This window comes from Pundamilia nyererei, unplaced genomic scaffold, assembly GCF_000239375.1.
Source record: "Pundamilia nyererei isolate P.nyererei 1_Seehausen unplaced genomic scaffold, PunNye1.0 scaffold00043, whole genome shotgun sequence".
NCBI lineage: Eukaryota > Metazoa > Chordata > Actinopteri > Cichliformes > Cichlidae > Pundamilia > Pundamilia nyererei.
The window spans coordinates 1,815,764-1,830,350 of record NW_005187444.1 but is presented as its reverse complement, the minus strand read 5'-3'; the positions used below and the strand labels follow the sequence as shown (position 1 = coordinate 1,830,350).

General features: G+C 42.7%; 1 protein-coding gene across 9 annotated transcripts in view; it reads left to right on the top strand.

Moving 5' to 3' along the window:
• Positions 1-14,587, top strand: part of ppip5k1b (diphosphoinositol pentakisphosphate kinase 1b) — a 46,079-nt gene that overhangs the window by 24,843 nt on the left and 6,649 nt on the right. For 5 of the 9 annotated variants that reach the window (XM_005731463.1, XM_005731458.1, XM_013910428.1 and 2 more), the window contains 12 exons: positions 469-590; positions 1,375-1,557; positions 1,801-1,942; positions 2,711-2,934; positions 3,217-3,344; positions 3,465-3,579; positions 3,908-4,015; positions 4,131-4,247; positions 4,440-4,580; positions 4,770-4,878; positions 7,616-7,768; positions 9,464-9,526. In XM_005731463.1, coding sequence (XP_005731520.1) covers positions 469-590; positions 1,375-1,557; positions 1,801-1,942; positions 2,711-2,934; positions 3,217-3,344; positions 3,465-3,579; positions 3,908-4,015; positions 4,131-4,247; positions 4,440-4,580; positions 4,770-4,878; positions 7,616-7,768; positions 9,464-9,526 — 1,605 coding nt within the window. The remainder of the gene's footprint in view (positions 1-468; positions 591-1,374; positions 1,558-1,800; positions 1,943-2,710; positions 2,935-3,216; positions 3,345-3,464; positions 3,580-3,907; positions 4,016-4,130; positions 4,248-4,439; positions 4,581-4,769; positions 4,879-7,615; positions 7,769-9,463; positions 9,527-14,587) is intronic. The other 4 variants (XM_005731466.1, XM_013910432.1, XM_013910431.1 and 1 more) reach the window with 3 other exon arrangements.

Genomic DNA, 14,587 nt, shown 5'->3' with positions numbered 1-14,587 from the left:
CTGGGAATGTTAAAAGACTTGGTCTGTTTTCAAAGAGAGGTAATCTAGGATATTTAATCTCATCTGCAGGGGAGTTATTGTCACAAATTTTGGGGAGACTACTAAAACTTCAGTTCACTTCACTTTCACTTCATTTTATATTCAGCTTAAACAACAACATTTAAGTTCACATTTAAGTGAAACGAACCCTATTAAAATCTGACAAGCCGATGCATTTGAACTGAAAGTGATGTTGCACTCGCACATGTGCTGTACTGGCCCGTTGTGCAATATTTGATGGAAATCTTTGCTACTATTGGGTACAATCAAAACTAAAATTTGTTTTTCTCTATTCTTTCAACTACCTCACCGACTCAGTCGTTTCTTTAAAAAAGAAAAGGAAAGGGAAAAAGTGTGTTGTACTGTACATCTGAGTGCTGTAATCATGCCAGTTAACTGTGGCGCTCCACTCTGTGTTCAATTCTACAGGTGACTATGCCGGGTTTCCTGGCTGTGGCCTCCTGCGCCTGCACAGCACTTACCGCCATGACCTGAAGATCTACGCCTCTGACGAAGGAAGAGTGCAGATGACGGCTGCTGCTTTTGCCAAGGTAACTATGTCACTGTATTGGAAGACTAAACTCTTCATATAAATGTTACTTTAGTACTTAAGCGATTCTGATGGAGCTTGAGGAGAGCATTTAAAGCAGCTTTGCATGAACAAGACCCACTTGTTTGCCATAAATTGGAGCCGCTTGGCTTGCTTTCCTGGCCAGTGTGGAATTTATGTTCCCACTGCTCAATATTAAACACAGAAGTGTGATGGCTGTAAAACGGCTAACTGATCATCTGCAGAGGAATGGTCTGTTTGAAGAGTTTGAGACAGGTTGAGAATTTATCCCAAAAATAGAAACGACATTAGTTAGGGGTGATGGTGGCTCAAGAGTTGGGAGTTCGCCTTGTAATCGGAAGGTTGCTGGTTCGAGCCCCGGCTTGGACAGTCTCGGTCGTTGTGTCCTTGGGCAAGACGCTTCACCCGTTGCCTACTGGTGGTGGTCAGAGGGCCCGGTGGTGCCAGTGTCCGGCAGCCTCGCCTCTGTCAGTGCGCCCCAGGGTGGCTGTGGCTACAATGTAGCTTGCCGTCACCAGTGTGTGAATGTGTGTGTGAATGGGTGGATGACTGGTTGTGTAAAGCGCTTTGGGGTCCTTGGGGACTAGTAAAGCGCTATATAAATACAGGCCATTTACCATTTAGTTAAGGTTATGAATGACAAGACAAGCGTAGTGATGAGAATGGACTCATCTACCTTGTTTGCTTCGGGTTACTCGTCACGACTCAACCCTCACATATTTATGTAATTTTTTAACCATTTCAAATCTGATGCATGTCTGCAGGGTCTTCTGGCTCTAGAAGGGGAGCTCACGCCCATCCTGGTTCAAATGGTAAAGAGTGCCAACATGAACGGACTGCTGGACAGTGACAGCGATTCTCTGACTGACTGCCAGCAGAAAGTGAAAGCCAGGCTGCACGAGATCATGCAAAAGGACCAGGACTTTACAGAGCAGGACTACCAAAAGGTGTTGTCACACATGGAATTGCTCAGTTAGTGATAAGCTGTATGGTGCAATTTCTTGTTTGCAAGTAAAGTCTCCAGTTAGTTTAAACAGTTAAATGTGCCTCTTAATCCAGATAAGATTTGGATTATCCAAAGAATTTTGCAACTGCTCATACATATATTGACCGTCTTTTCTGGCATAATCTCATGCGTGGTGTTTGGCAGAACATGTTATCTATTTACTTCTGCTTCTATCGTGTCCCAGTTGGCTCCGACTGGCAGTCCGTCACTGGTGAACTCCATGAAGGTCATAGAGAATCCAGTCAAAACCTGTGACAAGGTGTATGCCCTCATCCAGAGCCTTACATCGCAGATCCGAAAGAGACTGGAGGACCCCAAGTCTGCAGGTACTGAGAACCTGCAGAAAGGCTGGCTTTTAAAATGTTTTACTGTCTTTAAACCCTCAGTATTTATTTTAGTCATCAGGTGTTATGTATGAATAAGACTGATGCAGAAAAGCTTGTAACTGTAGTGTATATATGGAGTTCAAAATTGATCCACCCCTCATTTCTTTATGTTCTGGTAGGAAAATTGGAACCATGTGGAGTTATTTATTGAAACATGAGGTTAGCCAGCTTTCTTGTCATTTCTTTAAGAAGTCTTCAGGAATAGTTCTCCAGGCTTCTTCAAGGACATTCAAAGCTCTTTTTTGGATGTTGGCTGCTTTTTGTTCTGTTCTCTGATAAGATGATCCCGCCCTGCTCAATAGTGTGTTTTTGTTTTTTGTTTTTTTCTATCCAGTTATGCTTCTTACACTGCCTTCTTACATCGGCAGTGTGATTCCCATGGTTTCATGCTGAAAAGTGAAGCCGTTGCAAATAAAATGCTTTCCGTGTGGTTTTGCATTAATCAAAATCTGAGGGTGTTTTTTCTGTATTCATGATTTCAACAAGATCTCTGACACCAGTGCCTGAAATCCAGAGCCATGACAGAGCCTCCACCCTGTTGTACAGGTGGCTGTAGAATGTCAATGTCCCAAGAAGAAATGTGTGAAAACCTTCAGAAAGCTGGAGAATTCATATTCAAGAACCTTTTTAAAAATCTTTTATAGTTAGGGTTTTTTTTACGACAATGATAAAATTAGTCGCTGTATTTTTAATTCTTTTTTTCTCCAGACCTACAGCTTTACCACAGCGAGACGTTGGAGTTGATGCTACAGCGCTGGTCTAAGCTGGAGAGAGACTTCCGCATGAAGAATGGTCGCTACGACATCAGCAAGATCCCAGATATCTACGACTGCATCAAATATGACCTTCAGCATAATGCCTCTCTTGACCTGGAGGACACGCGGGAACTTTTCAGACTGTCCCGTGCTCTGGCTGATATAGTCATACCACAGGTAAATCACATCAGTGTCTTTAATTGCATTTTTTCCAAGTGCTGCCCAGCACTTATTTTTAAATTTTGCACAAATTTGGCATTAGTAATGAGTGATGTAGCAACATTATTCCAATGGCGCATTTAAAATGTCATGCTTTAGTCAGAAAACCTTACCAGCGAGAGCAAGGTTCAAATCAACCCTCTATTCATTAACATGTCTTCTGAATTAAAGTGACTTGTCACAAATAACATGCAAAAACATGCTATTTTAATGGATTGCCCTCTTGTTCATTGACATCAGGAGTATGGCATCAACAGAGCAGAGAAATTGGACATCGCCCAGGCTTATTGTGTTCCCCTGATGAAGAAAATCCAACTGGACCTGCAAAGGACCCATGAGGACGAGGCTGTCAACAAGTTGCACCCTCTGTGAGAATGCAGAACACCACTGAAACAAACATGTTTATAAGCCACATGCATACATGTATTAACAAGTATTACAGGTGTTGTGTTACTCACTTGTGTCTCTTCCTCCGCCCTGCTGTTCAGGTATTCTCGGGGTGTCATGTCTCCTGGGCGTCACGTCCGCACACGCCTCTACTTCACGAGTGAGAGCCACGTTCACTCCCTGCTCAGCATCTTCCGCTACGGAGGCCTGCTGAATGTATGCAGTGGTTTTGTCACCTTTGACTTTTTGATTTTCTGCAGGTGTGCATGTGCACATTCAGAGGGCGAATTGCCAGAACAGAGCTTTTGTAGCGTTGCACTTATTGCAGAGGGTATTCCTTCCAAGACAGAAGGCTTTTTGAAGATGACTTCAGTGACTTGTTCTAATAAAACTAAGCTGAACTGTAGTTCTAAGTTAATAGAACGCTTATGTCTAAATTGGACTGTAGAACTGATGTTTACCTTGCCCTTGCATGAATTTTCACAGATCTGTGGTGTTTCACTCATTGGCTTTAATTTTACATCTGCTTGTCTTTGCACATCAGGAGGAGAAGGACCAGCAGTGGAAGCAAGCAATGGACTACCTGAGCGCTGTGACTGAACTCAACTATATGACACAGATAGTCATCATGCTGTACGAAGACAACAACAAGGTGGGCAGGATGAAATGAAACACATACCTCCTCCTCCAAACTGCAGCTTCCTTTGCAGGATTGCAGGCTCCTTTACGCAGCCTCCTTTGTATATTTGTGTCTGTGTGCTGAGCAGGACCCCTCCTCAGAGGAGCGCTTCCATGTGGAGCTTCACTTCAGTCCAGGAGTAAAAGGATGTGAAGATGAAGAGACTATTCCTCTTGGATTCGGCTTCCGGCCGGCCTCCTCAGAGGTGTGTGACCATACCGCACTCATATTGCTGGTTGAAAATTGTCTAAAAATGTGAAAAATTTCAGTTTCAAACCAGACAAGAGGCCATTTAAGGTTTTAAAAAATAAAAATCTCCCTTGTAGTTGTGTGTCAACATCAGGTGTGTTTTGTTGATCAGAGATGTCAGTCACTTCTTTCTTCTCTGACCAATTAGAATGAAGACAAGAAGCCTAATCAGGGCAGTCTGGAGGACCTTTCTCAGGATGAGCCGGACCAGGCACTTCAAGTCTCTGATCCAATCAACATTCAGCGAAGGTCTCCCATGATTCGGAACCGCAAGACTGGCTCCATGGAGGTACCACACTGCCAGAGTTCAGTGTTAAAATGACAAAATGCGGTCTGGGTGTGAACTAGCTCTTCTGACACTTTTGCCTGTCATTTTAAAAGTGCGATGATGCTCTAGAAGCAACCATTAAACATCAGGTCCCTGAATAATATGTTGAGGATATCAGTATTAATCCCTGGTCTCTTTGGCCCCACTCAGGTCCTCTCTGAAACCTCCCCCACTCATTCCGCTAAAGGCTGCACATCCCATCGACTCTTCATATCCTGCTCACGCCAGTCTCCTGAGATCAAACCAGCCAGTGGCTTAGGTAGGGATCTAATTTTTGGAGCAAGTGTGGGAGAATGTGTGTTTTCGCTGTGTTCATATCTGCGTTCATGGCCTCACCGCTCATTCATTTCCAGCCGTCATCACTGCGCCTCCTCTTCATCACGAGCTGCAGCTGTGACTTTTTTACCCCCCTCACCCTCCCACTTTTCCATTTCACTTTCAGTCTGTCCCTCGTTTCTTTCACATAGCGTCCACCCCAGCTTAGTTTAGCTTAGCGGCAGCCGAACAGGATCAGAATCCAAACTATGCTGGCCAGAGGTCAGCGGGGAAGAGTCATGTTCACAGCCAACTGCAGGATCACTGCGTCATATGGTGATCAAAGACGTGTTCCTCTCCTCTCTAGGTGATAAGGTGACAACACGGTGAACATGCTAATACCTTCATAGTCAAACAAAACCCGACTCTCTAGTTACTAATGTTTGCCTTTTCTTTGTTTAATGTCACTATAACTGATATTGACTTGACTAACATAAACTAATATAATTAGTAAAGATTATTAATATTGTCATATAGTGACTTGGAGACTCAGAGACTCAATAACTCAAATCCCTGCTCCAAATAATGAGGTCAGCATATGTGCTGATAATCCAAAGTTCAGGTGTTTGTGAATAGCAGCCAATCAGAAGAAGCCTGGCTGAAAGGGAAGGAGAAGGGAGCAAAAAACAAAACAAAAACTAAACTAAACCAAAACCTTTTTGCTTAAAACAGTGGATGAACTGAGGAGCTGGACCGAGGACCAGTATAAGATAAATTATTATTTTTAACAGTGAATTATACAAAGCATCTCTAGTAGAGGCCAAGAATAAAAATACCGGTGACCACCAGTTCTACCCCTCAGCCTCCTGGTAGACACAGCTGTAGTATTTATTTCAAAATCCTACGGCGATGCCTGCCCAGCAGGATTAAGCCAAACCCCATCCGCCGAACGCAGCTGTGGGGTAAAAAGGTTGGAACTGAGCATACAGTAACAGGTCACCTTTGAGTATACACCTTTTCTCAACTATTCACGAGACCAGTTTGCTGCATTTATTTTTTTGGATGAAGTTTGATTTTTTTTTTTCCTTCAAATCTTCACATGTGAATAATCAGATCTGACCAATGCATTTAGCTGCATTTGACAAATGTGTGCTCGAAGTTCAAAACTCAAGACAGTATTGAATTATACAAATTTCCTGTGCTGTTGCCTTGTTGTGAGAAATGGATGAATCCACAATCTCAATTTCTTCCTTTTCTCACCAAGTTGGCATCCCCAAAAATTTGTAACTGAATTTCATGTTGTTGTTTTTTTACAATGCGCTCGGTGCGTAAAGGCCTTAATTGTGCAACATTAGCATCAAAAGATGTCAGAACAGAAGAAGTGTTATTATATTGCCAGAAACTGAATTTGCTGTGAGCTCACACAGTTGAAACAAATACAGATGATAATATTACAAGTATTTGACATGTTGCGCTGTTGTAACCACTCCAGATATCAGGTTGTCCTGCTAAAGAATACATCTGTGATTTAAAAGAAAAGCGTCTTCATTAACATTAGTTGTCCCTATATAAATAAGTTACATGTTCCTCCTTCAACTAGAGAAAACTGCCCTCACAAATTCTTAAAAATCTACTCTAAATATTATTAGTCTTATAACAAAACATTTTTGGTCCCATACATAAAGTAAGATATCAGTGTAGGTCCCTTTGACCTCTTTAAATTGTTCCAAATCAGACCACTCTGGGTCCATGAATGTAGTTTAACCTCAGCCTAAATAAAGGGACTTTTGAAGGACATGCAACATCCAACAACCTGCTAACATGGTGACACTTACAAGCATGACATGCTTCCATCTAAATAAAGACGTGTGGAGAAAACCATAAAACCAACAATGTGAGCAGAGAGTGGAGTCGTGGTGTGGAAAAAAACAAGAGATCGAAAGCTTTCAAAGACTAGCGTACATCAACCTGCGTCACTTCTTACTGCTGGATATCACCAGGGAATGAGTGATGGTCCTTTAAAAATCCTTATTGTTTTAAATGTCACATCGCTACAGTAGGTTAACGTGCCCCTTTCTGTATAATGCACCGATCGTCGTGCTGCTCGGTGCTTAATTATCACGTTTGAAAGCAGTAGTTGGCTTTATGTCCACGTTACACTAATGTTTTAAACCCTCTCTGAGTGGAGCCATTCAGTTTGTTGTGTGCTGCGTTGCTGAGGTCACAGTTCTCCATCAGCACACTGACGCTCCGTTAACACAACGCTTAGTTGGTGTTTCAAATATTTAAATAAAATATTCATTTAAAGTCTTTGGACATTGACTTTGTCCTACGAATATGAGGATTAGTTTGTTTTATTCGTGTACAGCAAGTCTAAAACTCGTTTCCACTCTCGGCCTGCTTGATATGCTATTGTGACGTATAGGAAACCCACATGTTCTGTGCATGTGCACACATCACTCACACAAGGGTCTTACACACTGAGTCACTGTTCTGAAAAACCTTAAAGCTTGCGTGTCATCTAGGTATTTTCCTTCTATTATAAACTTTATCAAATCTATATAATAAATATCTGTTTGCAGGGTGTTCATACAGGTAAACTCATTTTTCCCAAAGCACAAACACACTCTTGGGCCACACCATTTAGTGTGTAATTAAAAAAAATTCTCACCCTTCACATGTCCACTTCACCCATCCCTTCACCTCTTCCCCCCCCGCACTCCCACGGCTCCTCCACACAGGCTCGCTCTGCTCTGGCCTCTTCAGTGCCTCAGCCCTCGGGGTGTCCTGTAGCGCCCCCAACCTTCGGGACTACGTCCGCACACACCACCGTCACCACCACCCGAAGCCTCCTCTGTCCCCCGGCAGTTTGCCGTGCAAGAGTGGCATGTTTGGTACGTTCACCACGCTCTCTGTCCTCTCGCATGGAGCTGGTCTTTTCATCTGTATCCATTTGAAAAGCTTTTTTTTTTCCTGGCTTTGAGAAGTCTTGTTTTTTTTTCTTTCCTACTTTGTGTTTTTTGCTCCTAAATTCATCTTATTGATTTTTGGGGACATTTTTTTTTCCCCTTCAGATCAAAACAAATCAGCAGCTGCAATATATTGCATCGTTTCTCCTAATGATTTTTGCCCCGCAAGAATGGGCAGCAAGGGCACTGATTTGACAGCAGAGGGATTGGCTGTGTAGTAAATGCTGAGCATGCAGGCTGGAATACAATTAATACTTTTCCACATCAACTTGACCGCTAACCGATCAACCCGCTCTCCTCTCGGACTCAAGTGTTTTGTCTCTCTGTGCATGTTGTGTTAACATATCCTCTTTATTTCACAATCCTTCGTAAAGTGAAGTAGTGTGTCTGTAAGCCAAAAGCCTGGCTTTTTATTTTTTCATATTAATCACAATTTACGGTAATCCTTACATTAAGAAACTCAGCCTGTTATTTGGAACAGATATAAGACCCAGTAATCCACCTTAAAATAATCCCTTTTCCCTGAGTCTGGTAATGGCGGTAATGGTAAGTGAAAGAAAGCTGTTTCCACAGCCACCAGGGGTCCTTGCAACAGGTTTAATTACCACAAACATCTGGAGTGGATAGATTTCTCATGGTTGCAGCTGGTTAATCGCACAAATTTGCTTAGTGCGTCCCGAATATGAATGTGACTCATCTACAGGTGACGTCATCATTTTCCTATTAGGTGTATTTATGCATATGGATCCGAACTGCAGGGATTTGTTTTCCCTCCACTGCAGCTTTTTAAACACAGCAAACTGAGCCGGTCAGTTCATCCACTTGGTGTCACTCTGACTGCAGAGCTACACACTGGCAGATGCTTTACTTTCTCAGCTCTGTTGCATCAGGCTTATGGGCTGCTGTCTGAGAGACAGGTCGGGGTCTGGACCTGACGTCAGTCCAGTTCGTTTAAAGAAAAAAAGAACAGGGCAACAAGAGATGGGTTTATTGCTGGGAAGGTGAAAGGAAGTGCACACTTCAGATCTGAAGATGGCCTGCAGTGTCAGTGGTAAGTGCATTTCAGAGAGGCGGTTCCCAACCTTTATTTTACAGCTTTCTGCAATACCAAAAATTACCTAATGGAATCTTACCTGACATAAAAGTGGGTTTTCTTCTTTCGTAAACCGTATATTACATGCATAAGCTCTACAGAGCTTTATTTCACCTGTCGGCTCAGTTTTTTTTTTTCTGTTTTATTTTTCCCAGTCTGCAGCTTTACTGCGTTAGTAAAAACTACGTTACACCAACACATTGAATGTGATCAACAGCCAGTAGTAGTCAGGCTGAAGGAAACATTTAGATCAGCACACTTCTTACGTCCGTTGTTTACTCCACCCACTCCACAGCAGCCTTAGCACTCAGTCTCCACTCTGTTCATTCAAAGATGACCCTCCTTTTCACACAGATCTGTTGGCAGACAGACACTGATGAATCGACAGGCCAACTCTGCTAATCGGTTTTCTCCTTCTTTTTTTTTCTTTTTCCTTTCCCCCCCTTTGTGTTCAAACACACAGACTCACAAGCAGACTCAGATCCCAGCTGCCCCAGTAATGCCAGTTACCTTTCTTATCTCCTCAGAGCTGTTGTCTATGCCGGCAGTAAAGAGATTTTCTGTGTCGTATGCCAGGCATCCGACTAATGGTATGTCTGCCTTTTTTTTCGACACTCCTCCAGTTCTCCTCTTATCTTGCATGACGGTTTTGTGGGAAAACATTTTCTATGTTTTCTGTTTTGGGAGGTGTGACGTGTGGCTACATTACTTACATCATCTCAGATTTTTAGGTTTGTTTTTTTTTGTTTCTCTTCCAGCGCACACCTTCGGTGTTTGGGTTTTGTTTTGTTTTTTACTTATGTTGTCAGCCCTTCACCTCTAACATCACCTGCTCTGCCTGCAAGTGTTTTCATCTCCAATCCTGCTGTTCACAGGATGGTTAGCTATGTGGAATATATCGTGTTCCTTAGATATATCTCCACGGGTAGATAATCAATGCACATAAAAAAAATTACAAAATCCTCACTGGCATATGCACTGTTGATTCTCAAATAATTTATTTGATAAATGTCTGGGTTTTTGCTATAAATGCCAAATAAAACTTTAAATAGGTGTTTCTCTTGTTTTAGTTTAACCCCAGTTTAACCACACACATACTTACAGTGATGTCATAGTGTACTGACCACACACATACTAAATAAAATCTGGACCAACCCATTTTAGGAAGAGCATCTGTTAATCAGGGGGCCTGTGGTTCAATCCCTGGCTCCTCCGGTGTGTAGTAGTTGATGTACACGTTGCTGCTTTACTGTTTCCATTTTTGGGCCTTTTACGGTATTTGGGGTTTTATATGAAAAGCTCAGAGACAGCTGATCACATGTTGGCAGTTTGATTAGTGCTGGCTGTATGTCAGCAGAATTGATGTCAGCTGATCCACAGGCTGGTCTCACATGTTGGTTCAGAGTGGCTGAAGAGTTGGTGGAATTCACAAATCTCAAATGTTGAAACGTGTTTATTTATTTATTTTTTTAAAGACAGCTGGAGCCACAGTCATGGGCCTTTCCCTCCAGTTTGCTCTCTTGCTTCTCTCCTGTAGTCACATTTTGATTTATAATAATAGGCGCTGATGATCCATTTAAAAAGTGACAGTTTTCCTTAGATCCACTAACATTGGTGTGATCTGCTTTGTTACAGGTATTTGCTTTCAATAAATATTATTCTTATATTTTATTTACAATTGTCCAAGTTCAGTTTTGAACAGCCACCTGCTCATCAAGCTGCTGTTTGTTATATATATTATTATTTAACTAAGGACATTCCTCACTTTATCAACGATGAATTATCTGTTGTTATGATGCAAAGCGGAGAAAAGGGCAATCACAGCTGTGGTTTTTTTTTTTCTGAATCATAACCATGTTGATGGGTAAAATATTGTAGATAAAGTAACGTGTGCTTTACACATATTCTCATTTGCTTGGTCACTCAAATGGCACTAGAGGTGAAATTGTTCTCATTTGGTCGTTTTGATGTGAAAGCCAGGTGGGATTAACCAGCCGAGGAGCGATGTCGGGCAAAAACGCTGAAGAATGGGTCAGTAATGAACTTGCATTCATCAGGTTCACACAGACACATGTTTGAGGGTCTGTGGTGTCCTGTTAACTGTTCCATTTGTAAATATGCAAATGTCTGGTCTTTTATTGCAGATTGAAAGCTCATGCTGCTTTCTGATGATGGGATTGAGTGGTGCATACAAACAAGTTAGGAATGAGTCACCATTAGCCGCCTGCCACGCGGTGAACACCGAACCTTTGAACCAACCCCACCCCTGAGTGTTCTGAGCCCTGGGGCAGTTGCCCAATTTGCAGAGCTAGTGATAGAAATCTGTCAGAAAGTCACGCCTTCATGCTACAAATCTAAAATACGACTTCTCTTGTCACATTGCAGTTCTGTTGCCACACATACAGTTTCTTGAAAAATAGCCCTGGGGGTCACTGATGTTTGAGCACTGATTGACTGAAAAAGCCTTTCATTCAGATTACGTGGAGCAGATCTCAGGTGTGTTTTTATTCATTCGTTTCCCCCCCTGACGTCTCTATTTCACCTCAGGCTATCTGCTTTGCATTTGATTTCTTTGAAATGGAAAGGTGGGACTGAGTCTGTTTTTTTTCTGTTTGAGCCGTGAGGTTTTTGTCCGTTGCAGCCTACAATCGATCGAATGCCCTCCGGCCGCACTGCTTTTCAGCTCCTCCCGTTTCTGCTCCCGCTCCGCTGCACTTTCCAGTTCTACTCTTCTCTCCCTGCTCTGCCTCTCATCCCCTCAGAGCCCTCGGACGTGCCTCACGTAACCCAGCTGCTGGAGTGGCTCCCTGCTGAGACAGCCCTGCTGGGGTTTGCCCCTGTGGCTGTGGATGGGGCCATGGCCCACCACCTGCGTCACTGCCCCTACCACTTCCGCCTCTTCAAGACTGAGCTGGTGTCTAGTCAGGAGCTCCCAGAGTCTCACTACGGTCAGCCGCTGCAGTCCCTGAAAATACTTGGTGCTGCCTCCTCTTCCTCACTTTCGTCCTAGCCAGTCGGTGCTGGGAGAAGGGGGATGCTGCCAGTGCCAGTTCAGCTTAGCATCTGTTGTGGCTCATTGCTTTTATTTTTCTTGCAGCCTGTGCGTTCATTTTCCCTCCTAGGTCTGCCTGTTAATGATATCTATAACCCTGCCTCATGCTCCATTTATTGTCCGACTATAAACATTCTCATTTTGCACATCTGCCCAAAGATGCAAACGCTGTATTCCTCTGCTTATTTAAAGACACAGTGAAACTATTAAAGCAACTTAGCTTTCACTCGAGCACTGCGGCTCTCAACGTTTTTTAGGTGTCACCTGACAGAGGTGAACCGGGGGGGGAAATCTAATGGACATCTAAAGGTCATTAAGTTTCCAGCTTCCCAGCTGAATGTCCATGTAATGTCCACTCGTGACATTAGTGGAGGTAATTGCCCAGATAATTCCAGTCAAGCAAGGCTGAGGCATGTGTCCTGAATGCTTCACCCAGACGGAGTATTCTTAGGAGAATAATTAGGCCTGAAGTTTGAGAGGCGTGAGGAAGGACAACTTTCTGACCTGAATCTTGTAACACTGTCTTGGGTTCATCTGTAAAAACAACTATAATTTCCAACTCAACCAGAATGTTGTCCTTTCTTATGAATGGCACAGAAGGAAATGGACGAGCTGCATCCACACGGCTGGGAATACACGGATGGCGTCCCTCTGAATTCTCCACACTGTTAGCTGCTCGGTTTTCACATCATTATAATCCCATATCACACAGCTTTGTACCAGGCATCTGGCGGATTAAGATGCGTTTATGTGACTCAGTTCAAGGGACATTTGAGTTCTCACATCTTTATAAGATGGTTCTGATTTGATGTGAGCACTGAGAAATGCTCATGGACTAAGGAGCTGTAGAGACTGTTAGCATTATTGTAGTTTCATTCTTTCTGCGTCCAAAAAGGGGAGAATACTATGACAAGGAGTGAGAAAAAGGTTCAATCCATATGAAATGTGATGCGTATAGATTTTATTTATTTTGAAAGGACCAATAAGTAACTGAACAATTAGGACCTGATAAGACACTTTGAGTGTATTCTTTAATTTCACTGTGTCTTTAAGTCTTTGCATATGATTGGACATTTATAGCTCACTTGTGGAATTGGTAGAACATAGCAATTCATTTTGAACCATAATCTCAAATTATAACAAATAATACATCTGCAAAAAGGACGACTAATGGATCTACATGCATGCGGTTCAGTCTGGTGAACCAGACTCTTTTATGCGATGGTTAGAGGCCTGCCTAATTGCATTGTGTGCATGTTCCATCCTGAGCAGTGGGTGCAGGAAAAGGAAGCCTTTACAGCTGGGCTTTTGTTCAGGAATGCGGTCTGTGTGGAAATACGTGTCGGATATTGATGGCGCTAATTTGGCCTTTGCACTGGGAAGTAACAACTGAATCTCCACAGTGTCTTCCTCAAAATAACAAAATATCCCTTGGCTGGGTTGGAGATATTTCAGTGTCTGTCTGAAAGATCTGGGTCATCATCTATTGGCTAATTTTAATCGGCTAATTAAGTGGCGGCCTGTCCGTTAACTGTCGATCGCGTAAAGTGTTTGTGGAGCAGGTCCTGGCACATTGTCAGCTTAACACAGCTTGCCTGCACTCAGCAGAGATGACCGTCTGTTATGACTTGTGCCGTCTTTATCTGCATTCGTTCCCTGCCTCGTGTGTTTATGTCTGCCTTTGTGGAGAGTGAATAGTGCAGTGAAGGATCAGTGGGCTTTTTTTCTCTCCTTTCACTGCATCTACTGTGTGAGCTGAATTGTAAAGTCCATGTGAACGCACTGCAGCAGCGATGAGGAGGGAAAGGTGATAAAAGCCAACTAATGTGTTTTTATATAACGCCTGCTCTATTACACAGTACACTAAAGACAGAAGGAGAAATACTGTAGCATGGAACTTGTCTGAACTGGCAAAACATTTCCTCCTGAGGCTTTGTAATATCACTTTAAACGGTAGAATAATTTTTCTGCTGTCATCACATCTTTGGCAGGAAGCTGTTTTCAGATTCCACATTAGTCTTTGTTTTGTCAAATGAATAAAGCTGCTCAAGGCTGTATCGGGTAAGGAAAATATTTTTTGATTAGTCAATGGAAGGCCTGAAGGTCTTTGTCGTATCCTGCCATTCCTGTTCTTCTTCTAAGCTTTAGATTAAAAAGCAGAAGCAACAGGTTGTATAATGTTCTTAACTCTTGAAAGTGCACACAATCCCATGAGAAACATTAACAACAAGCAAGTCAACTAATTATAAATTGATATCTTGGCCCCTTGAGGCCTTGAAAGGTTCCTCTCCATTAAGCATTTTGTTCCGCTTGAATTGAATAAGTTGTTTTAGGTAATAGCCGTGCACACATTCGTGGTTGTTGCACATTATTCATGGTGAAGGCAATGATGACCAGCATGCTGTCTGGGTAGATGGATAAAGGTGGAAGCAGCACTTCAACCTCCATCTATTCCTTACTGTCATAGAGCTTCATGTTCTCTGTTGGGCTACTGTGAATGCTGATGGACTGTTTCCTGCATGTGTGAAAGTCACCTTCTTGCCATTGCACTTTAGTGTTTAAAAGTTGTATTTCACAGGATGTAGATGTTTTGGGGGGG